The sequence below is a fragment of the Amphimedon queenslandica genome, unplaced genomic scaffold (genome assembly GCF_000090795.2).
Source record: "Amphimedon queenslandica unplaced genomic scaffold, v1.1 AMPQUscaffold_13178, whole genome shotgun sequence".
NCBI classification, from domain to species: domain Eukaryota; kingdom Metazoa; phylum Porifera; class Demospongiae; order Haplosclerida; family Niphatidae; genus Amphimedon; species Amphimedon queenslandica.
The window spans coordinates 46762-71208 of NW_003546586.1; the positions used below are offsets into that span (position 1 = coordinate 46762).

Consider the following 24447-nt stretch of genomic DNA (forward strand, 5'->3'; position numbering starts at 1 on the left):
TCAGTATAGTCTAATACTGGCTGCACGCATGCAGTCAGGAGTGCTTTCACTATAGTGGGCATTGGCTCATTGAAAGTATTGTAAAGTTAGTGTCTTTGTTCAAATGTAGTGGGAAAAGATAGTGGATAATAATAATAATAATAATAATAATAATAATAATAATAATAATAATAGTAACAAGAGATATTAAAGCAAGAATAGCAACAGGTTATTGACATAAAATAATGTAACTACAAACAAACAAACAAACAAACAAACAGACAAATTTATACAAACTGTAGTGTAGGCCGTGCAAGAAATTATGGAAGAAGTCAATAAAGAAAATAATTTATATCCAAAGAGTGTTACAATATATCATATCCTAGTTCCATGACCTCTTTGTGTTTCTCGTCCAGGGGTTCTGGTGAAGGTACCAATTTTCCCCTTATGGAGGCAATATTTTCATATATGGGGGGCAGTGACTCCTCCTTTAGGAGCTTGTCAGAATATTCAAGAAGACAGTCATAGCAATAAGCATAAAACTGAAGATTAACAATAAGTCCAGGGCACTGTAGATAATGATGATTGGCAGATTGGAGCAGGTCAATAATCCTTTCCTTTTTGGCTCTTTGCAGGCAGTAGGCCAGGGTAGCAAATATACCAACAGGGCCATTGGAACCACTGGAAGAGAAGGAATGAACATAGACTGGTCAGTATATGTACAGCACAAGTACTGTATATGCATCAGATAATGTTAGAATTCTCTTCTTTTTTCATTTTTGGCAAGATTTGACCACAAAGTCCTGTACTGTTGTAGTACAGGGACTTAGGCTCAATTTTGGAGCAACTTTCAAAATTCGTAAAAAATCTAATTTTGATCGGAACCAGTTCAAACTTTTTACACAACATAAGTACATGTACATGTATCAGGAAATGTATTGAGGTGGTCTTACTCGTCATGTATTAATATAGGATGGTTGCCACGGTGACAAGACTCCGCCTCCACCAAACATCCTTGAATAAACTTTATGAATTTATCAGCTCTTGGAAAGCATTGCTTGAGTAACATTTCTTGATATTGAATGTACTTTAGTTTCAATGTTGAGGAATCCTGTTGTTATAATAATAGCAATATTTATAACTGCATGATACAATAACACAGTCTGCTGCTTACCTCTTCATTGAATATAGAGATATCTCTGGTGGAGAAGCCAGTGTTGAACTGTTTACGACCAACAGAGACTGTGAGTGGGCCAAACTTTAATTGTCTGTCCCCAACGTCAGGAGGAATGTATGAATACGTCTATAATTAGAAAAAGAGAATAAATGTACAAGTACATGTACAGTATACTGTACATACAGTGATATCAGCAGGTGAGAGGTTGATAATATGAGTGCACTCATTCTGGACTATCAGTCTCCAGAAGAGTTCCTCAGTCTCTTTGGTCGGGGAAGGACTCTTGATGAAGAGGTTGGGGGTCCAGTAACCCTGTGGGCATAAGGGGGTGTGGCTTAATAATATTAATAACTATTAATAACTAACGTCAAGATAATAGGAAGTGAACTTTGAATCTTTATCAGCTAAAAATAAAAATAATAATAGAACACATAAATTTATGGTGTTTCCTTTTCCCCTTACTTTCAAAAGGAACTATGCTGGGTCCTGGACAGGCTTGGGCGGGTGGTTTGACTGATCCTATTTTATTAAACTCTTCATTAATGAGAGTAGGTTCCTGTAGCTTCATGCAACGATCTTTAAACTCATCAATGGTCACTGCAGTATCTCCATACACTATGTCCTCCAGTATAGCATTGTGAATGAATATATACTGACACTACATATAGGGAAGGAGAGGTTATTGGTAGTTATTAACAGTAATTGGTAGTTATTAATAGTTATTGGTAGTTATTAGTAGTTATTAAGTTACATACCAGTGCTTGGACCATTTGCTTCCTTTGTTTCCTAAGGAAGGTTACAATTCCTTTTATATCAACTTTATTTTCTAATTTAAGTTGCTCCAGTGCAATGTCCAATGCAATGATGGTACCAGTTCTACCAACACCAGCACTAAAGGGAGGGAGAGTAGGTTATAAAGTACAGTAGGTTATAAATGAATCAATGGTAGATATAGAGGGTTTAGGAGACTTTTAGTGTCTCATATTTAGCCCTAGGTCTCGTTCAGTCTCCTCATATAGTTAGGTAGGCCATCCCTTCCCAGATACAACAGTGATGGATCATACATCATCCATTACCTGCAGTGAACTACTATTGGTCCATACTCTTCCTTATCATTGGCTGAGTTGATTGCCCTTAAGAAATCCAAGACATGAGATGCTTGTGCTGGTACATTTCTATCAGGCCATGCAGTGTAGTGGAACTGAAGGACAGTTCTCTCCTTCTCTGTCGTGTCCCTCTCCTATTAATAGAATACATTAATGATGATGTAATCTGTTCTATTATTAGTAACACTCACATTGAACACTTTAAATCCTCTAATGGTGTAGTGTGGGAGTTCAATGTTTCGATCCACTCTGACAGCTATATCGCCATAGCAACACTGACCACTACTTGGCCAATACTGATGGCATTTAGACTACAAAAATAAAAATAATAATAATAATAATAATTATTATTATTATCATAAATTACTTTGTAAGACTCCATCAGGTTGGTCAGCATCACTATGGTAACGGTCCGTTGTTCCCATACCATCCTCCAGAAGTCATCAGTAGTTTCTTCCTTTGGTCCTTGAGTGGCAATATAGAGCTTATCATCGTGATACCCCTACAGTACAGGAGGAGGAGGAGGAGGTATCCATTATCCATACAGTCCTATAAAGGTGTACTAGTATTACCTTAATGAAGTTAGCATTGATATAATGTGAATGAGGTACTCCTGGTATCTCTTGTAATGTGACTCTTGTATGATCAACTAATTAAATATTCATTATCAATTAATTAATTACATGTATTAATAACTCACAAGCTCCGACGTCCCTGTATCTATTCTTAGTCTGATCATATTCATGAGCTGCCAGTGAGGCAATGCACGCGTAATCAGGAGATGTACTATTAATGAACTGAGAGTGGGAGGGGCCATTATCAATTAATTAAATATTAATTAATTACTTCAAATATCTCATTAAATATCTCCTGTTTGTTCTTGTCCAGTTTCTCCACGTGTTCTTGAAACTCATCCCTCCCCACGTGTTCCCCTGGCTTGAAATCACTAGGAGAATAGGACCCATTAGCAGCAGCACCGTTACTGATGACACTCGTATCCATGGAGATGCAGGTATCAATGGTATCCATGGTAACGTGTCCGGCAGAAGTGAGAGAGGAAGGAGTAAGAGGAGGAGGATTGAACTCGGATAATGAGAGAGCATCATCTAAAAAAGGTTCACCATCAACTGATGGAGGACGCTTCACCTCCTCCTCCTCCTCTTCCTGGGTATAGCAAGGGTTAGTGGCCGCTGGTACTGATCCAATGACCACTGGAGGACCACTGGTTACTGGAGGGCCATTGGTCACTGGTGAACGGACTGGAGAGTCTTTGGAGGACAAGGAACTAGTTCTAGCCTTAATCTCCTCCTGTGAATAAGAGATACCACATGAATCCATTATAGTGTAGATAGTGTATGTGAAGAGATAATGGATCAAACAATAGTGAAGACATGATGTGTACAACTAATGTAATAAAATGAATATATAGGAATGAGCACCTGATGGTACGTGTATATAATAATAATAATAATTAAATAACAGGTAATACATGTGGACTAACGTGAGAAGTGTACTGGTTGCTCCTAGGAGGAGAAGCTGATCCATCATGTTCAACACTAGACAGTGTAGTACTAGCCTTACGCTTACTCTTCCTGTCAATAATAATAACAACAATAATAATAACAATAATAATAATAACAATAATAATAATAACAATAATAATAATAACAACAACATATCCTTACCTCCAGAACAGGATAAGAACCACTAGTACAGTAACAGCAACAGCAATCAGGAGCAGTACAAAGAAGACCACACCCACTGCTATACCAACACTTCCTCCTCCCTCTCTCCTGCCAGAGGTGGGTCTATCAGTAGTTGGACTGCTACCAGAAACTGGTTTGACGGGACTTGTGAAACTAGTTGAACTGTATATCTTATACTGTGGCCCATACCGGGAATGAGAATAAGCTCTTATGAAGAAAGTATAATAACTCTCATCATCCAGGGGGCCATTAGTGAACACAGCTGCTGCCTCCCTCCTCTTATTGTTGTTCCTAGTGTCATTAGACTCACTACCAACCACAAAGGAGTCTCCTATACTGTCGATAGTTAATTCAACTGCAAAATAAGGTTTAGAATTAGGACCCCCTCCCTGGGGTCGGTGAGCCGCTTCATAACTAGTGAAGAACTGATCTGAGGCATAAAGACTGTCAGGGGACCCTGAGGGAAGGGTGGGGGAGGAACCTAATCTAAGAACACCAATCCTAATGATACCCACGTTATGAAGGGATGGCTTAAAGCCTGAGAGGTTAATAGTGACAGTGTAAGGTTTATCAGTTTCAGTGGGTCCTGAGAAGGTAGGCGTGGCTGGTGGAGGAGGCACCACTGGTAGAGTATTGACGCTCATATTAGTGGGTGTGGTTAGTGAGTACACGCCCCCACTGACGTCAGATACAATAACATTAATTAAACAGTAATATCTCGTGTCTTGGGCCATAACAGGAACGTGTACATGAATTGCATCACGTCTAACGTCAGCCGTAACATTAGTACTATAAACTGGGGCCACACCCCTCCCTCCGCTCACCTGTCCTCTGTAACAGTCCAGGGAATAATGGGATATATTGTAACAAGTACTAGATTGAGTGGGCGGGAACCAACTGATCGATAAGTAAGAACTATTGGCAGTGATATTAGAAGACACAACAACTGGACTGAAACCTGTAAATAATAATAATAATAATAATAATAATAACACAATTAATTACCTGCTCCATCGCTTAAAGTTGAGTAACTACCGTTATTTCTTGATATTCCGCGACCAATCAGATTATTCACAGATAAGAGACTAAAAGTGTATTCCTTATAAGGTAAGAGGTGGAGCCTAGTGTTATTAACAGACAGAGAGAATAGCTCCTCCTTCTCTTGAGTGCAGAGCATTGACGAGGAATCACAATAGCTAGTTATTAATATTACATTATTAATAGGGGCAGCGGTAGGTGTGGGTGTGGCTATAGAAACATTCGACCAATCAAGTAAAATAATACAAGAGGAGACTCGAGAGATCCTTAAATTAGACGGGGGGAGAGGAGGACCTGAAGAATAGACAATAAGAACATGAGGGAATGTACAGGAAATGGAATCAAAATCGAGGGAGTCTCTCCTTTTCACTTTTGGCAAAATTTGGCTCGAGATCATGTACTATAGTACAGGGACTACCTTGACCTGGTTTTGGCATTTTAAAAATGGCCATAACTTGAAAAATTGAAGTCGGAATCAGCTCGAACTTTCTACACAGCATAAGGATGTCAATATGTATCAGAAAATGTAATAAAAATTTAGGGTCATTTTTTGGCCATTTTTTGAAAAAAACCATGGACTATAGCCTTGGGTATTTTTCAAATTTTGGGCGTTTTCTTAAAATGGCCGTAACTTGAAAAATTGAAGTTGGAATTGACTCACACTTTCTACACAGCATAAGGACATCAATATGTATCAGAAAATGTAATAAAAATTGGGAGTGATTTTTTGGCCATTTTTCAGAAAAAAACCATGGACTATAGCCTTGGGTTTTTTCAGAATTTTGGTGGTTTCTTAAAATGGCCGTAACTGCATATAATAACTCACCCCAGACAGTTAGGTGAAAGGTGATACTGATGTTAGGTGCTCCTGGATGAGTAATAGTCATGGTAACAGGGCCAGTGTCATCAGTAACCAGACCACATAGGGTCATATTAGATACACCATTCATTAGTAAGGCAGTGGATCTCTCTGACTGATACAAGCCACTCCATTGAATGAGTGATGAAGTGACAGGAGGTTTAGCTGAACTGATACTGACCAAGAACTGAGCACAATCAGAGGAACGATGGAATAAAACCAAAGAAGATAAGTTAGTGAGTACTGGTGGGACTAAAATAATAATAATAATAATAATAATGGTAATAGTAGAATGGTGAATAATTATAACAGTAATTAAATTCCATTCACATGTAAAACACATGTCAAGCACATGTCAAGCACATGTACATGTAATGAAACATTTATCAGTCAATTAGAGTCACACAATAGTGTCCCTTTAATGAACAGTGTAACCTACTCTCTCTCTCTCTGACCTCACTGTGAGGTCATTCCTTTATCATATCATTATCAACAGACACACCTCCCTACACCTTCTCTGTGCACGTACAATAAATAAATAATAATAATAATGATCCATACTCCATACATTACAGGTATACATGTAAATATAAATAACTATGGAACCTCTCTCTCTCTCTCTCCCCTCCTCTCTCTCCCTCTATCTCTCTCTCTCTCCCCCCTCTCTCTCTCTCTCTCTCTCTCTCTCTCCCTCTCTCTCTCCCCTTTTTCTCTCTCTCCCTCTCTAATCAAGAGGTCACTAAACTGTTATCATAGAGAAACACATTAAAACAACTTTAATAAAAACAATAATATCACACCATCAAAAAACAATAACAACATTTATTAACACTTCATGAATGCAATGTACATGATAGTCCAACAAGTATTGCTATGACAGTAGAGCTGTGGATACATGTACATGTACATGTACTGACAAACGACTCAGGTATATTGAAAATTGGACTCAGTTCAAACTTTCTATATGGCCCAGGGAAGGATAGTACGTTGTATCAGATTAATATACTTACCTAATATGGTAACATTAAACTCTATTTCAATAGCTCCAATAGTGTTATTAATCATTAATAAGTAAAGTCCATCGTCAGACAAGGAGGAGTTGGTGATCGTTAAATTGAGAGAGTACTGACCCGAGGCACTGGCCCTAGGGTCAGTAATGGGTACCCTGTTGCTATTGGTTATGCCTAGCAACCGGTACCAGGTGACAGTTGGTAGTGGATAGCCTCCAATGAAATGAACCAGGAGCTGAATAGACTGACCAACAGGGACAGAGGAATTTAATGGAGTGATCCGTGATACATTGGGAGTAACTGAAAGAGAGAGAGAGAGAGGGAGGGAGAGAGAGAGAGGGGGAGAGAGGGAGAGAGAGGGAGGGAGAGAGAGAGGGAGGGAGAGAGAGAGGGAGAGAGAGAGGGAGGGAGAGAGAGGGAGGGAGGGAGAGAGAGAGGGAGAGGTTGGTAAAATGAAGACATAATGTGAGACAAAGAAAGACTTCAAGGGAACCATGTCTGAGGTACATGTTACTGTACATGAATATAATCACCACATCAGAGACTGTGGGATAAGAGGGCAGACATTATGAACTACAGTACATGTACATGTACATACAGTACTAAAGGATAGGCTTACATTCAACTAATATGTCAGCAACAGCCTGACTCTTCCCTATTCCATTATTAGTGGCACACTTGTATGAGCCAGCCAGTTCAGGACTAACATTAGTAACAGTTAGGTATGATATCCTATCAGTATACTGAGTTATACTGAGCTGAGGATTAGTAGATGCTGTAATATTAATGTCGTCTTTAAACCATTGGAATGTGGAGAGAGGGTCCCCTGAATCATCAGTACAATTGAGGACAAATGAAGAATTTAAAGACATGGTTCTCTCCCATTGCTTGAGGCAGCTACCAGAAGTAATGAAACAAGCAGCAGGACGAGCTAAGAGAGAGAGAGAGGGGAGAGAGAGAGAGAGAGAAAGAGAGAGAGAGAGAGAGAGAGAGAGAGAGAGAGAGAGAGAGAGAGAGAGAGAGAGAGAGAAAGGTTGAGTAGTAAATCATCTCTGATAGTATACACAGGTGTTACGAATGGTTAACCACAATATCACAATATTCATACTCACTTACATGTAAGTGTACATGTACATGTACGTGTATAACACAATGGCCGCTACGCAGGACAATAATAGGACCACAGGACAATGGACACTGGTGCATGTACTTACACTTAATGTCAAAGAAAAAACTGGCGGCAGCAGTACCAGCTGAAGTAGTGACATTAAGAAGATAGACTCCATCTTGAATCAAACTGAATCCTTGGATAACGAACAGGGTACTAGTGAAAGGTGTTATACTAAGATCTGATCTAAGCTGATCCGTAATGAGGTCTCCGTTAAAGTACCAGGTCAGGTTGTCAGCAGAGGGGGTGGGTATTCCAGCATAGAAGACCTGTAAAGTAACAGTAAGAGAATTACCAACCACTGTATCCTTATTATAGGTTTGGTACTCCAGCAGCACTGTAATAGCACCTAATGATAATAATAATAACAACAACAACAATAATAATAATAATAATAATGATGATGATGATGATATCCTACCTTCACTAATAATTAAAGTTCTTTGACTACTAGCAGTAGTACAGGAATAGTTTCCATTCATGGTCGAGTTATAATACTGGAATGTCAATATTCTTTCAGTACCTTTATCATAATAATAGACCAGTGACTCTCCTACACTATCAGGGTCCCTCAAAGGTACACTGGTTGAATTAGCGTACCACGGGGTAGCAGTGTGGTCAGCTGCATCACAAGAGAATCCAAAGGAGAGGCCAGGGGTGAGGCTAATGGGGCGATCTGTTGAATCAAACCGGAGGCGAGTCTTACCCCTTGTTCGGTGCATAGAATGGAACTGTAACTCATGTATTGATATAATGATCTCAGCTTTAGAGAGAGAGGGAGGGAGAGAGAGAGAGAGGGAGGGAGGGAGAGAGAGGGTATATAATGATATGATAATGAAGTGAGAATAATGAACAAGATGACAAGTAGTCTAAGTACATTGCAAGGAGTGGTAGTATTGATTGGATGATATGCTGTAGCCTCGGGTCAACTACTGATAGTGTATTTAAAATAAACATAACTCACCTTTTACAAACACGAGTCCTTGGAATAGAAGACAAAAGAGCGTTAATCCACTAAACAACACCATAACTGGACTAGCACCCTCTCTCGACACACAACAGAAACAGAAGGACAGGGAGACTGAGGGAGAGGGGGAAGGAACAGGAGGACAGGAGAGAAGCCACTGGGACCTTAGGGGGGAAGAGAGAGGGACAGAGAGAGAGAGGCAAGAAAAGAGAGAGGGGGTGGTGGGTGCACAGCACGTGCGGAAGACACGCCCACTCAATTAGACATTATCGGTAGTTATTAATGGTTAAACACTAGTGGAGGTGTTGAAACTAATTGCTAATTGAATGTATTAATTAACAGAATATTATTCTTATTTTAAATATATACAGGTGTTGCTTAGCAGGAATGTACATAATAGAAATCAATAAATGATATTAATAATATTAATCAACATGTTTTGTTAATAATAGTTCTTCACATTCATATCTTAGGTCTTCCAGTAATGATGCTATTGCAGCTTCACACACTGAGAGTCTACAAGAGAGAGAGAGGGAGGAGTATATCATTAAAACTATGCAAGTAAAACCTACTGTTAATATTAATATGCATGTAAACATGGAGCCAGTGCTTTTTAAGGAGAGAATTTGGCATTAAACCTGGCACTATCCCAAAACTAGCTCCTCCCCCTAATCCCAGGTAATCAGCAGCTGGACATGACACAGAATGAGGTATTAATCAGCATGGACTTACTGTCTCCTCAGTTGCACTGTAGCTAGTTCATTATCATCATCATCATCTTCATTATCATGATGATGATGATTATCTTTCTGATCCTGTTCACCTCTGATAATAGATACTTGATATTGTACAGACTAAATAAAAACAATAATAATGATAACAACAACAACAACAACAATAATAATAATGTCACTGTCTCATACTGTCAATCCTTATATGTGTACATACATCAAAAGTTGCTGAGACCTTACAAGATGCTCCACACTAAAGAGAGTGGCTTGCCTTTACAATCAGTACATGCACCACAATAAAGAAAGAGTGTAGCCTCTTTATTAAGGACACCATTGGGACACACTACTTTTGTCTATAGTTGTAGCACTTTGGCTACGACAGAATTGTTATTACATTTTCTGATACACATGCTGTACCATTGGCCTTTGCTCATTAAAAAATTGGTTCATTCTTTAAAATGGCTGTAACTTGAAAAAATTAGGTCGGAATCAGCTCAAACTTTCTATAAGTACATCAATATGTATCAGAAATTGCAATAAAAATTTGGGCTGATTTTGGAGCCATTTTTGAAAAAAAAATCATGAACTAACCAGGACTATAGTACAGGGCATTTTTTAGCAAAATGCTAATTAATTAACCACACCCACTTCCACTCACTAATTCCAATTTCTCCTTTTCCTGTTCTTGTATTCCCTTGATTAGTTCTGATACGTTATTTTTATCATTTTCAGTAAATATTTTTTCTATTTTCATCATTTCTTGTGATAATGAAGTGAAGCTGCTAGTAGCAGCTGCCACTGACTGTTGGAACAATTCAAATGAACTCTTTGACTTGACGTAGTCCTCCTGAGCCCTGTTGTATGATAAAAATTGAATTAATTTTTATAGTAAAATGACACTTTAATTGTTTTGACAATAAAAATAATTATTATTACAACTATCACTCCAATGCCTTATATGGTAACTAATTAAACAAATAAAATAAAATAAAAATTTAATATTCAGAAGAGGAATCAGGAAATAACTATAAATAGTAACACTGATCCAATTAGTGTAGCATGAGGTATTAATAGTAACACCAAATATGGTATAATCTAATAATAGTAACACCATCAGCTGCTGCTCACTTCCTCCACACAATGTCTTCAGTAGTGGAGCCAGTCCCCCACTGCCCACTGTGTACCGACCGGTCGCCCAGCAACAATTTTAAACTGTTACCATGCCAACACTCGTACTGTGAGCGATGTCTAGAGGAGCTGCTCCTGCTGGAGCCAGACGGACACTCGTATGTACTGGCCTGCCCTTCATGTAGGTTTCCTGTGAGTCTAGCCTCAGACGGGATACTGGGACTACCCACCATTGAACCAAGAGGAGGAGGAGGAGGAGGAGGGAAGGAGGAAAGAAGGACCTCCTCCTCTTCTATAGGTCCTGTGTGTTCAAGGCATGATAAAGTGATCCAGCTGTACTGTGAAACTTGTTTGAGTACTGTCTGCCAATCCTGTGCTGTTGAAGATCACGGGAACCATCTTTACTACCAAATCAACCGGAGCCAATCAAAACACAGGGAAGAGGTGAGGGGAGGGCTCAAGGATATAGAGAATAAGAGGAACCAGTACCGATCCTCCTTGAGCAAAGTGAGGGAGAGAGAGGAAGAGGTGAAGAGAAGGAGTGATGAGATACAGGCGGAGATTGAGTCACTGGCTGAAAGGCTGACCCAACTGGTGGAGGAATCAAAGAATAATCTCCTAAAAGAACTGACTAGCATCAAAGAGAAGAAGCTGAGGGTATTACTGGACCAGAGGACCCTGGGGGAGGAGAGGCTGGTGGAGATAGAGAGAGTGAGTGAATCACTAGAGCAGTTTCTATCAATAGAATCAAACCAGCAGTTCCTCTCACAGAAGAAGACGATGATGGAACTCATTGATAGAGTGAACACAGGGTCTGGTCTATCAGATTTTGAACCAAACGAGAGAAATGACATTAAATTCAAAGGATCAGGCAGCCTGCTGGTCCTCAATAAAACCATTGGAGAGATAGGAGGGACACTGCTCCATCAGTACTGCTCTCCTACTGTCACCAGCAGTGCCAGTATAGTCACTGCTAACAGTACTACCATATTCCACTTGAAGCTCAAGAGCGAGGATAGACCAATCTCTGTATCAACTGATTTATTCTCTTGTAAGCTCCTCCCTCCTTATGAAGCCCCACCCATTGATTGCGTAATAAAGGAGGCATGTCCTGGAGAGTACTGTGTGAACATGAAGCCGACCAGCGAGGGACTACACAAACTATCAATAAAGATCAACGACTGTCACATCAACCGCAGCCCATTCACCATACCAGTGGCACCAGCGACCAGCGGACTATCAACGACCATTATACCTAACGTACACCAACCATGGGGCGTGGCAGTGGGTGGGGCCAATAACGAGTATCTATTGATAGCAGAATCAGGAACTCATGTGGTGAGCCTATATCAGACCAGTACCGGATCCAAACTGAGAGCCATTGGGGGGAAGGGTAAGGAGGATGGGAAGTTCACTGATCCAAGGGGTGTGGCTATTACTCCGACCAATCAGATTCTAGTAACGGATTACGACAGAGTGCAGAAGCTGACGGTTAATGGTGGGTGTGTCCGGTCAGTCTGCGGTAAGGGGTCTGGAGCACTTCAGTTCCAGGAACCAAAAGGAATCACCTGTTCCAATAATAGGATACTCATAGCAGATACCAAGAACCACAGAATACAGGTACTGAATAACGACTGGAGCTATTGCCAATCATTCGGAGCTGACGTACTCAGGTAATTAAATAATAACTATTAATAACTATTAATCATTAATTAACTATTAATTATTAGGTTCCCATGGGACGTTACATGTGATGAAGATGGATACGCCTACGTAGTTGATAATGACACTCATAACGTATTCAAATTCGACCACGATGGGAAGTTTAAAATGAAATTTGGTTCAAAGGGTTCCGGACCAGGTCAGCTCCAATGGCCAGCTGGTATAAGCTACAGTAGGGACCACCTGTACATCACTGATGATAACAACAGGGTATCCATATTTGATACAACAGGGTCCTTCATAAGACACATCACACTGGACAAGGGGGATGCTGGTAACACTGGTACTATGGAGGAGGACGATGGTAACATGGTCAATGGACGAGTGGACAGACTGAAGCATCCTTTAGGAATAACGGTTGATGAATTAGGAAAAATATACGTCAGCGATTGCTGGAATAATAGAATAATAATAATAAACAATAATAATAATATTAATAAATAATTGATAGTTTAATGTGTGTTTGTTTTTATAATCTTTTTATTTGTGTTATTTTTCAAATTAAATGAATGGAATTTAAACTTTTATTTTGTAAAATTCAGCTCAATTATGCTTCAGTTATGAATACAACATCTTTTGACTGTTTTGAACACAAAATTACAAAAAGAAGTAAAGTACCAGTAACTCAATGGCATGTTAATATTCTTATAAAAGGACTCATGAATAAAAGTAATGAAAGCTAACGTTAGCCCACATAAAGTTCTTATCTTTACATCTTTCTCTCACAAACAGCTCCACATTCTCTCACTCCCTCTCTCTCCCTCTCCCTCTATCCATTCCAGTTGTGTGTCTGTGGGTAGCTGATAAAGTCTCTCAGTCATAATAAAGGAGAGGTTTTAGTTTCAATAAACAAAAGCATCTATCATTATTATTATAATAGATCAACCACGATCAGTATATCTACGCCCACGAGATATTAAAAAGTGAAAACGATTCCAATCCTCCGATGAATAATAACACCAGTAGGGGAACCACCTTTAGCAATTAATAAATAAATTAAATTAATGGAGAATTCTCTCATTTTGAATTTTGGTGAAATTTGGCCAAAGTCCCTGTACTATATAGTACGGGGACTTTTGTCTGATTTGTCAGCAACTTTTAAAATCATAAAAAATCCAAACTTGATTGGAATCAGCTCAAACTTTCCAACATAAGAACATGTATCTGCAATAGAAATTGTAATAAAAATGCAGAATTCCCTCCTTTTCATTTTTAGTGAAATTTGGCCTGAGACCATGTACTGTAGTACAGGGATTTTGGCCAAAAAAGGCGAGAAAACCATATATTTTAAAAGAAAACCACCACACATTCTTATAATTGTCATTTTTAGAGCACAGGGTGTGTGTGTGCAACAAAGCAATAAAAGGTATTCAGTCTTTGATGTTGTTTCATTTTTCATTCAGACACTTCATGAAAGGAGAGGGACTGAACCACAGCTTGACTCAACAACCACAAACATACTTTCTGAATGGACTAACAACTTTCAGTTACACACACACACACACACACAAATACCAGACACTCATTCTATTCCATATACATGTACACGTACATGTACATGTACATGTATATGTACGTGTACATTCCTCAAGTTTATAATAATAATGCATTGAGGAGTAGCAAAACAGGCTAATAAGAATCATCTATTAGTACAAGTTATTAACAAAACAAGTTACAGAAACCGGTTTGACCAGATAAAGGGACATCCCCTTCAGTCTGTAGACTGACTATAAAAGATCATAACATCATTGACCTGCCTCCACTACTGCACCAGTGCAGGTAAGATAAAGAAAGAGCATAAGAGCAGCTACAGAAAGAAAGGGATACAGTAGTACTGACTGTACGAATGAATGAAGGAATGTTTCCAGGCCCTGCCACTTCAATGGATGATATGATAAAGTGTGGAGTTTGCCGTAAAACCCTCCAAGAACCAAAGACCCTTCTCTGCCAGCACACGTTCTGTGCCCATTGCATGGAGGAGAGAGGAGGAGGAGGAGGGGAAAGGTTCGTAGAGTGTCCTCACTGTCAAGAAATAACTCCATTGGTCTCTGCTGCTGGTATTGATGGATTGAATACTTCATTTGTCATTGAGAACCTTTTGGAAATTAACAGGAAATTCAACGAAACGGAACAAAAAATAAACAAAGAGACAGAGCAAGAGGAGGAGAAAGGAAGAGAGAGAGAGAAGGAGCAGCTAATGGAGACCACCAGCAGGCCGGGGGAGAAAGGAGGAGGAGATAGTGAAGGTAAAATCAATAAATATATAATTAATGAGACGAGTCACTCCATTACTAGTGACTTAAATTATCCCTGGGGGGTAGCTAGGAGTGCCAATGGAGGAACGATCGTTGCAGAATGGGGAGGAGACAGGGTTACCATGGTAACAGGAAGCAAACGGTTTTATTTCGGCAGCGAAGAGAAGGAGGGGGCCAGGAGCATCATTAAACCACGAGGAGTAGCAGTGGATAGAGATAAGGTACTGGTAACAAGTAGCAACAAGATAACAGTTTATAGTGAAGAGGGAAGACTCATTAGAAGCAGCAAAGGAAAGAGAAACATTGAACTGGCCTTCCCCTCAGGACTAGGAGTCCATCCTCTCAATGGACTAGTGTATGTAACTGACTCTGACAACCACAGGATACTCGTACTATCAAGTAACCTGGAGTACGTGAAGAAGTTTGGGACGGCTGACAGTAAAAGGGGAACAACTTCTCTACCCTGGGACCTGGACTTTGATAGAGAGGGGCTGGTCTATGTTGCCGATAGCAACAGCAGGATCCTTAAGTACAGTCCTGATGGTAGGTTCATGAGCAGTTTTGAAATCAAAGAAGACAAAATGAAGCGACCGTCTTCACTGAGCATAAGGAATGATGTGATTCATGTAACCGAGCTACACGGGAATAGAGTGAGGGTATTTGACAAAGAAGGAGTTTACATCAGCTGCTATGAAGGAAGGGACGAGCTATCACTGAATGGATCGTGTGGAGTGTGTGCTGATAGTAGTCACCTTATCATCAGTGACTGCTGGAACAACAGGATCATATCCATTAGTAACAATCATTGAGTCTATGGCTGACAGTACATGTGTACATGTACTTGTATTGTTATCATATCTCACATTCAACGGACTAACAACAACAATAACAACAACACTAACAATAACATGTTTACTACTTTTACTGATTACATATTTACCACACTCTGTGAGTGTCCATTAATTTATTTAAATTATTTAAGTGTTTTCTAACCTTTTCAAGTCTCCGTAAAGTGCCTTTCTTTCCTCTTGAATGTAAAAAATTCGCCTCGCCAATTCACTCATACCACCCGCCATTTTATTAAAAAGGGCGTGGCTTAACTTAATTGCTTCCGTATACTATTAGTAAAATTGAAATCGATAGAATTTTATACACGAAGGAATAAAAAATCGCTCGTTTTTAATTTTCCGTATATTTTTAGCCAGAAATATACGGAAAACTGATTTTATCATTCCTTCATGTATAAAATTGTATCAATTTCAATTTTACTAATAATATACGGAAACAAATAATTTAAGCCCCGCCTACCACAAGCTTAATTATTATGCTCCTCCCACTAATAACCAGTCAATCATGGCGGATTTGAGGAAGGAGAAAGAAGCTTTTGTGAGTGGCCTCTCTGGGACGAGTCTAAGCGAGTTATACCTGATACTGATAGCCGGTGGACTGGGAGTGGCTATTAGACACTGCCTACTGTTGTATTACAAAAGATTGAGAATATATCATCAAGAAAACATCATGTAAATGACCGCCCAATAATACTTATTATTATTATTTCTTTTATTTAGTTTTGCTTTCTTTTATGAGTTCCTTACTGTAATGCTGCCTGGTCTACTCTCATTCACAATACTGTCAGAATACTTCATTACATTACTGATACCAATATTAGTATTAGTAATAATAATACCACTGATACCTAAAGCTGGTAGCATTGAAAAGGTTCATTCTTTATTAAAATCACTGCCATTCCCCAAGAGGCCGCCTTTCCTCACTGTACTGAGGACCTGGGTCAATATATACACATCAATATGTATACTGGCTGTTGACTTTCACGTATTCCCAAGACGACTGGCTAAGGCAGAGTCTTATGGAACTGGTCTAATGGACATAGGTGTGGGTATGTTTATCATCAACCATGGGATGGTAGTCAAGGAAACACACCTTGATGATGTCTCTATTGGCCGATACCTGAAGTCCCTGTCTCATTACATTGTCAGTTCTCGTGTTTGGGTCTTCATCCTCCTCGGGCTCCTGAGGCTATTATCAGTGAAGTCTACCGACTACCAGCAGCACGTCTCTGAATATGGAGTACACTGGAACTTCTTCTTTACTATAGCAGCTGTCAAAGTGAGGGATCGACCTTTATAGTTATTGTTACTATTTATAAATTCAGTATTAGTTCATTGCTGTATGTTACTATTTTTAGATATTTTCTGCAGCACTGCAACCATTAGTCCAATGCATTCCTTCCAAGTATAAATATGGAATCACTTCATTGTTGATAGGTGTTGTGTATCAGTTCCTGCTGAGTTGTGGAGTAAGAGATTACATTCTTTATGGACCAGGTGGCACTTATTCTCGTAAGAGTATCATTGCTGCCAACAGAGAAGGATTGTTCTCCTGTGCTGGCTACTTGTCTATCTATTATGCTGGTATGGAACTAGGAAGATTAATATTTATGGATGAAAAGTAAGAAACATTTATTTTCCATTAATTTATGTACATTTTTAGTAACAGACGAAGAGAGAAGTCATCAGATTATTACATCATAGGGCTGTTACTATTAATAGCATCAGTGCTCAGTATTTTAAGTACTGTTGCTTCCACTGGCTGGATAGAGCCTGTCTCAAGGAGGATGGCTAATATTACCTTCATACTCTGGATAGTGAGTTATTATTATCATCATAATTATTTATTTATTTTTCAGATATCAATTGGTGCCAATTACCTGTTTATGGCTTACCTCATTGACTTGCTAGTATTCTATATTATGAGTATTACTCTTCCAGTTCATTCAGTATCACCTCTTTATGACTTCATCTATTCCTCTCCTACTACCCACTATTGTTTAATCTCCTCCATTGATTACAATCAGTTCCTCTTCTTCATTATAGCTAACATATCCACTGGATTAGTTAATGTTTCCATCAATACAATGGACACTGGCTGGTTGGTCTCCTTTCTGTTGATTTCATTGCATATAATGTTAATATCACTGATAGTTATTGTAATGAAGAAACTCTCTTTAAAATTAATGTAACTTGTCATTAGTTTTTTGTTCAAGTTGTCATGTGAGCTCACGTGTTTTAAGTATACTAGTCAAGAATACGGAACGCGGTAAATTGGAGGCAAAATGGTGGATTTGAATGAGTTTTGTTTATTTTCATTAATATTTCTCTAAATAGCGTAGATCCTGTGCCCCCAGTCAAGTTAAAAGAAGATTAGAGAATGAGGAAAATGGATACAATGCCAGCAGCAGCAGTCTATCAGTTGGTCCAGTATCATTCAATATATTGTGTATATTATTAATTATGTTATAGAAAAGGCCGTGTTCCTCCAGACAGCCTTTACAAGTCATCAGTGAATCCACAACCAATCACGTGAGTGAGAGAGGGGGTGTGGTTATTATCATTAGTGGGTGTGGTTTACATAGAATGAGCGAATATTACAAATATTGTCCCAACCATTCAAAGTTCCCATCCCTAACTACACTGGAGGTAAGGGGCTACATGTACATGTAACGTTACCTGCTTATTGACAGGTGCCAGGAGAGGGCTGGGCATGAGGAGGTGTGGTCTAAAGACAGCCCTACATGACCCGTTTGAAGAGAATGCTTTGGTACTCTATAGCCCACGGGAGGTATCGGCACAGGAGCAACTGAAGACTGTCAGGTAACCATGGTAACGGACATGTAACATGTATTTATTAATATTTAATTAGTTCTGAAGTTGATGTTCACGGTAAGTAATGATTAATCATTATTAATATTTATTGCAATTATTGATTCCAGTTGTTGTGGATCCAGTATTATCTAAAGTCTTGAGGCCGCATCAGAGAGAAGTTAATTAACTTGACCACACCCAAAAATTAATATTCATTGCAGGGTGTCAAGTTTATGTGGGATTGCGTAACAGGTCAGCGTATCCATGGTAACCACGGGTGCATAATGGCTGACGAGATGGGCCTTGGTAAAACCCTCCAGTGTATAACTTTAATGTGGACACTACTGGTGGGTGGGTCCGATATTACATCATCATCATTATTATGATTATTATTGTTCTATTAATAGAAACAGAGCCCTAAAGGTGAGTGAGTGTACTTATACTGTACAACTGGTACTGATGGAGGGAGAAGTTTTAGCAAATTTTGATAAAATAAAACTGACCCATTTTGAGTCACAATGACCCAATCCTCCTCCATTACTACCAGCCTTACCATGAACTCCTCCACCCTCCCCCAGGGACCCCTACCATAGACAAGGCAATCATAGTGACACCTTCCAGTTTAGTAAAGGTAAAGGTAGAGGTACTATCATGTGAGTATCATGTGATGTTCATGTGACCATTAGAACTGGTACAATGAGATTGGTAAATGGTTAAGCGGTCGACTCTCAGTGATTACCATTGACTCAGGGACCAAGGAAGAGATTGACAGGAAGTTGGGTAGGTGTGGCTAGTTATTAATAGTTATTAATGATCATCACTAGGTCAGTACATCACTCAACATGGGAGAGTAGTGAGTCCAGTCCTGATTATAAGTTATGAGACCTTCAGACTACATGCTCCTGTACTTCACAGTGGGAGCACTGGACTAATAATCTGTGATGAGGTATGTACTATAGCTACTGGAAGAGAAGGAACTGATGGTAATAGTGTGATCATTAAAGGGTCATCGGTTGAAGAACTGTGAGAACCAGACCTATACAGCACTGACACAGTTAAAGACACAATGTCGGGTCCTCCTGTCAGGGACTCCAATACAGAATGACCTCCTGGAGTATTTCAGTTTATTACATTTTGTGAATACAGGAATACTGGGTAAGATATAGCTACCCACTAGTCCCTACCAGTTCATGGCTCTTCCATATAAGGCACCACTAGTGAGTTTAGACGTCATTTTGAGGGGCCGATATTGCGTGGGCGGGATGCATCAGCTACTGATAAAGCAGTTCAGTTGGGTCAAGAGAGGCTCCAGGAGTTATCATCGATTGTTAATAAATGTATCATTAGGAGGACGGCATCAATACTCACTCACTATCTTCCTGTTAAATATGAACTGGTTAGTGGGTGTGGCTGGTAGGTGTGGTCATTAGTGGGTGTGGTTTGTAGATAATCTGTTGTCAGTTAACGTCAGTTCAGTGTCTCTTGTATGATAAGTTACTGGAGAGTTCCAGTACCAAACTGATATTGGAGGAAAAGAATAAGAAACAAAGTTCATCACTTGCAGCTGTGACAGCTTTGAAGAAACTATGCAACCGTTAGTATAATAACTATTAATAACTAGTACATTTTCTGATACATATTGACTTCCTTATGCTGTGTAAAATGTTTGAGCTGATTCCGACTTCAATTTTTTGAGTTACGGCCATTTTAAGAAAATGTAAAAATTCTGAAAAATACCCAAGGCTATAGCCCATGGTTTTTCCCCAAAAAATGGCTCCAAAATCTCCCCCAATTTTTATTATATTTTCTGATACATATTGATGTCCTTATGCAGTGTAGAAAGTCTGAGCTGATTCCGACTTCAATTTTTTGAGTTACGGCCATTTTAAGAAAATGTAAAAATTCTGAAAAATACCCAAGGCTATTATAGCCCATGGTTTTTCCCAAAAAATGGCTCCGAAATCACCCCAAATTTTTATTATATTTTCTAATACATATTGATGTCCTTATGCAGTGTAGAAAGTCTGAGCTGATTCTGATTTCAATTTTTTGAGTTATGGCCATTTTAAGAAAACACCAAAAATCTAAAAAATACCCAAGGCTATAGCCCATGGTTTTTTCCAAAAAATGGCTAAAAATCACTCCAAATTTATATTACATTTTTTGATAAATATTGATGTCCTTATGCTGTGTAGAAAGTTTGAGCCAATTCCGACTTCAATTTTTCGAGTTACAGCCATTTTTAAGAAAACACCAAAAATCTGAAAAATACCCAAGGCTATAGCCCATGGTTTTTTCTAAATTACCTATGAAACTGAAGACACTTGCAATGGATAGTATGATAACTATTAATAATCTTTTGATATTAGATCCCTCATTAATTAATATTGGTGAGTTTGATGAACCTGTTCATTATTCCAGTAGTAAGAGCATTCAGCCGGAACACTCAGGTGGGTGTGGTCAGTTATTAATAGTTATTAATTCTCCTTCAGGTAAAATGCTTGTATTGGATTATTTATTGGCTGTTACCAAGGCAACCACTAACGATAAGGTAACTATTATTTCATTATTTATTTTATTAATTATTATTATTGTTAGATTGTTCTTGTGTCGAATTATACTCAAACTTTAGATTTGTTTGAAGACCTGTGTAGATTACGGAAGTGGGTGTGGTCATTATGTTACCATGGTGATACTTATTATTAATAGGTACCAGTTTGTTAGACTGGATGGGTCAATGTCAATCAAAAAAAGATCAAAAATAGTTGATAAATTTAACGATCCTATGGTAAACCACACCTACTTTAATAATTAATTAATTAATTACTTCAGAGTTCTGATTATATATTCATGTTGAGCAGTAAGGCTGGTGGGTGTGGTCTCAACCTCATCGGAGCCAATCGACTCATAATGTTTGATCCTGACTGGAACCCAGCCAATGATGATCAGGCCATGGCTAGAGTGTGGAGAGATGGGCAGAAGAAACAAGTTAAGAACATAAACTACTGATCCTTTAATATTTGATTATATTAGGTTTTTATATACAGACTATTATCGGTAAGTAATGATCATCATTATCATTAGTTATCATTTAACAAAGTATTACTAATAGTAATAATAATAATTATTATTATCATTAACTATTACTGTATGTCAAAGACTGGCAGTATAGAAGAGAAGATATTCCAGCGACAGGCTCACAAGAAGGCTTTGAGCAGCTGTGTGGTGGATAAGGAGGAGGACACCGAGAGACACTTCTCACTGGATGACTTAAAACAATTATTCAAACTGAACAAGGACACGCCCTCTGACACTCATGACAAGTGAGTGGGTGGTGTTCCTTATAAGGTCGTGTGACATACAGTTGTTAAATGAGTGGGCGTATGACATTCCTTATAAGGTCGTTGCATGGGTATGTGAGCATGTGTTAAATCACTTCTGATAGAATAACTGTGAGATACAATTATGGAATCAGCACTATGTGATGTATGGTTGTGATAAACCAAATACAGTATAGCACCTCATGAATAAACAATGTCTGGAATATTCTCTCAGCTACTTTAAGCTGCAGCATTTGGGATTAGTTATTATTATTCTCTTTATTTATTTACGTGTTTTTAGGTTAAATTGTAAAAGATGTTTATTTAACAAACAGATTAAGGAGCCTCCAACTGGCAGTGATTGCTCCAGCGACCTCTCTCATTGGAACCACTCCACTGATAAGAAGATCCTCCCTGATTCAATACTCAAAACTGCTTGGGATCCAAGTCTCATCAGTTTTGTGTTTCATCAAAGATCTCACGAAGCTCAGCGATCGACAGTTTAAATCATCATAATTTATTTATTTTTATTAACATCAAAATAAGTGATAAAACATTTAATATAATATATATATGAACATAAATTGAGTAGTTATTGTCCATTAAAAGATGCTTTAATATGCCAGTATATATATATATATATATATATGTCATATTATTGCTATTTGTGTTTGCCTACAGTACAAGCCACTACTGTAGCATGGTCCAGCTTCCCTGGTAATCTTTTCACTAGTTTATCAAACTCTGGGTCCTCCCTGGACTTTGACTTCACCATGACTCCTTTCTCCTTGCATTCAGTGAAGAATCGTCTCTTTTCGTCAGTGATCTCTACAGCAAAATTAACAAGAGAAGCTGCTACAGTTTGAGCTGAAATATGTCCGTTGAGAATAGACTCGTGTCGCCTGAGGTGATCAGCTAGTTCCGGAATATTCTCACAGCACCTCATTTCAAGACGTGAGGACGGTGTAGAGACTTTAGAAGAAGGAAGGCCAGTGGAGGAGGGAAGAGAAGTTGACGGTGATACCATGAGGAACCCAGTACTACTTTCAACGTCAGTTGTAGGACCTTTCTTGGCGTCTCTGTACTCACCTGGTCTAATGACTTGAGGATAAAAGTTATCAGAAATACCATCAGTCGTCATGAACACAATGTCACCTTCAGCCACGGGTAGATAGTTGAGGGAGAGGTTCTCCATATCTGCCTGTGTCCCAATGGCAGGACCCAGTGCTCCCCCAGAGAAAGCAGCTGTCCTTATCCCGTCCTTAGGATGACAGGCAACAGTAGCTTCAGTGATTGATTTGTTAGTAGGAGAATAGACAAAGATAGGACTATCACCAACACTAGCAATGAATAGGCCCCAGTTAGAGGAGGAGCGAGAGAGAGTTGAAGAAGAGTTCGGGGTTGAGGTTGTTAATAATGTTTTCTTATTTGGTTTCAATTGACAGACGATGCCAATACTTAGTGTCGTTAATGTCCCACTGTGTTCCAGTATACACTGATGAGCATTCTCCATTGCCTCTAGTAGGAGGGTGGTCAGTGTGCGAGAGTGAGGTGTGGCATTAATCTTATTGATATTATCCGATATATATGCTATGGCTGTTTGAACAGCACACCTTGCTGCTAGTCGGGGTTTCTTTCCCCAGTTGACCCCATCAGCTATGGCCATTATTGTATTGTTCTCTCTAGCAAGAACAGCAAACACATCAGCAACAGGTTCACCAGCAACTCTTTTCACTCGAGGAGAGGAGGAGGGAGGGAGGGAAGGAGCTGGAACTGAGAGGGAAGGTTTATTAATGGTTGACTTGTTCCTGCTCAGTGGAGGAGGAGCAGGGAACGGGTCAATGTCACCACCATCATGATGAGATTCATTATCATCTTTCAAAGAAGGAGGATGCTCTCTTTCTCTCTCTTGTGCAGTAACGACCACTGCCCTCTCTTTTATTTCCTCTTGTAAAGTAGGAGGGTCCTTCTCTTTAGCAGCAAGACTGGGTGCTTCCTTCTTAGCCAATGCAGGGCTTTGTTCAATAATCTCTTCTTCATACAATGACAGTGATATACCATAAGCTCTTTCTGAAGGTTTGTTCCAGTCGGTGGCACCAGCTAAAGGAAGTGAGCAAGATGGTGAACCTTCTTGGTTCATATCAAGGCTAGTAAGGCCAGCATTAGGCCCAGTGTAAGCTGCAAGGACCGTCTCCCTCCAAGGAACAAGGTGTAGTGGTGGAATAGTACCATCACAGTCTCTTATCACTGGAATGAACAACTGAGGAGGTTGAGAGGGAACTTGAGGCGGAGCTGTGCTCCTATGAAAGGAGAGAGGTCATTAATACTTGCTCTCCCTTTGGGTCTGTGGCTCACTTTGATCTCTGTAGCCATTGCTTCACTGTAGACATACCGTCAGTCTTTCCTTGGCCTCTTGTAGTCTGCAGGAGTAGAGCTTGTTCTTGTTGTAAAAAGAGAAACAAGATTAGAGTAGAGATTTGATAATCAAGAAACCAATAATAATGAATATTTAATGAGCAAGTATACGGAATATTACTGAAAATATCCCTTACCGCGCATGCTCAGTACAAGTTTCAACACCCACTCAAATACGGCTAAAGGGAGGGGCTCCTTTGCTAA

General features: G+C 39.2%; 6 protein-coding genes across 10 annotated transcripts; 3 read left to right on the forward strand and 3 right to left on the reverse strand.

The window, feature by feature from the left end:
- Positions 1 to 69: 69 nt before the first annotated feature.
- On the reverse strand, positions 70 to 9205 carry LOC100632589 (receptor-type tyrosine-protein phosphatase kappa-like). Its single transcript, XM_020000523.1, has 22 exons — positions 9008 to 9205; positions 8465 to 8806; positions 8090 to 8392; positions 7495 to 7806; positions 6876 to 7175; positions 5833 to 6117; positions 4974 to 5300; positions 3948 to 4926; positions 3764 to 3854; positions 3109 to 3570; positions 2963 to 3059; positions 2835 to 2911; positions 2630 to 2764; positions 2454 to 2573; positions 2233 to 2396; positions 1912 to 2047; positions 1619 to 1814; positions 1523 to 1560; positions 1340 to 1468; positions 1154 to 1282; positions 933 to 1090; positions 70 to 660 (listed from the first exon to the last, which is right to left on the reverse strand). The coding sequence occupies exons 1-22, from the start codon at positions 9069 to 9071 to the stop codon at positions 345 to 347; spliced, it is 5160 nt and encodes a 1719-aa protein (XP_019856082.1). The 5' UTR covers positions 9072 to 9205; the 3' UTR covers positions 70 to 344.
- A 120-nt stretch (positions 9206 to 9325) lies between these two features.
- On the reverse strand, positions 9326 to 15939 carry LOC109584700 (uncharacterized). Of its 2 annotated transcripts, XR_002186135.1 has the most exons (5): positions 15840 to 15939; positions 10400 to 10595; positions 9743 to 9864; positions 9583 to 9699; positions 9326 to 9526 (listed from the first exon to the last, which is right to left on the reverse strand). XR_002186135.1 is itself a non-coding variant. In XM_020000531.1 (4 exons), the coding sequence occupies exons 1-4, from the start codon at positions 15920 to 15922 to the stop codon at positions 9436 to 9438; spliced, it is 492 nt and encodes a 163-aa protein (XP_019856090.1). In that variant the 5' UTR covers positions 15923 to 15939; the 3' UTR covers positions 9326 to 9435. The 2 variants fall into 2 exon arrangements, 1 of the variants encoding a protein (XP_019856090.1); XM_020000531.1 differs by lacking the exon at positions 9583 to 9699.
- Positions 10825 to 13047, forward strand: LOC105313919 (E3 ubiquitin-protein ligase TRIM71-like). The gene is made up of 2 exons (XM_020000530.1): positions 10825 to 12542; positions 12600 to 13047. Exons 1-2 carry the CDS (start codon positions 10882 to 10884, stop codon positions 13033 to 13035), a joined length of 2097 nt encoding a protein of 698 aa, XP_019856089.1. The 5' UTR covers positions 10825 to 10881; the 3' UTR covers positions 13036 to 13047.
- Positions 15940 to 16159: 220 nt separating the features above from the next.
- Positions 16160 to 17937, forward strand: LOC105311875 (GPI-anchored wall transfer protein 1-like). Its single transcript, XM_020000529.1, has 5 exons — positions 16160 to 16366; positions 16415 to 16973; positions 17053 to 17315; positions 17358 to 17511; positions 17554 to 17937. The coding sequence occupies exons 1-5, from the start codon at positions 16200 to 16202 to the stop codon at positions 17884 to 17886; spliced, it is 1476 nt and encodes a 491-aa protein (XP_019856088.1). The 5' UTR covers positions 16160 to 16199; the 3' UTR covers positions 17887 to 17937.
- LOC100632715 (DNA repair and recombination protein RAD54-like) lies at positions 17924 to 22456 on the forward strand. 4 transcript variants are annotated; one of them, XM_020000527.1, is made up of 23 exons: positions 17952 to 17982; positions 18032 to 18115; positions 18167 to 18226; positions 18280 to 18343; positions 18388 to 18517; positions 18567 to 18586; positions 18637 to 18686; positions 18730 to 18855; positions 18916 to 18931; positions 19087 to 19139; positions 19195 to 19288; positions 19333 to 19454; positions 19513 to 19663; positions 19717 to 19904; positions 19955 to 20102; positions 20878 to 20958; positions 21001 to 21059; positions 21107 to 21171; positions 21218 to 21296; positions 21341 to 21496; positions 21542 to 21565; positions 21668 to 21831; positions 22130 to 22456. In XM_020000527.1, exons 1-23 carry the CDS (start codon positions 17980 to 17982, stop codon positions 22332 to 22334), a joined length of 2142 nt encoding a protein of 713 aa, XP_019856086.1. In that variant the 5' UTR covers positions 17952 to 17979; the 3' UTR covers positions 22335 to 22456. The 4 variants fall into 4 exon arrangements, with proteins under 4 accessions (XP_019856087.1, XP_019856086.1, XP_019856085.1 ...); XM_020000528.1 differs by having other exon boundaries at positions 17924 to 17963; positions 18037 to 18115; positions 20878 to 21059; XM_020000526.1 differs by having other exon boundaries at positions 20878 to 21059.
- Positions 22364 to 24319, reverse strand: LOC100632842 (uncharacterized). Its single transcript, XM_003388941.2, has 2 exons — positions 24184 to 24319; positions 22364 to 24128 (listed from the first exon to the last, which is right to left on the reverse strand). The coding sequence occupies exons 1-2, from the start codon at positions 24216 to 24218 to the stop codon at positions 22490 to 22492; spliced, it is 1674 nt and encodes a 557-aa protein (XP_003388989.1). The 5' UTR covers positions 24219 to 24319; the 3' UTR covers positions 22364 to 22489.
- Positions 24320 to 24447: the final 128 nt, after the last annotated feature.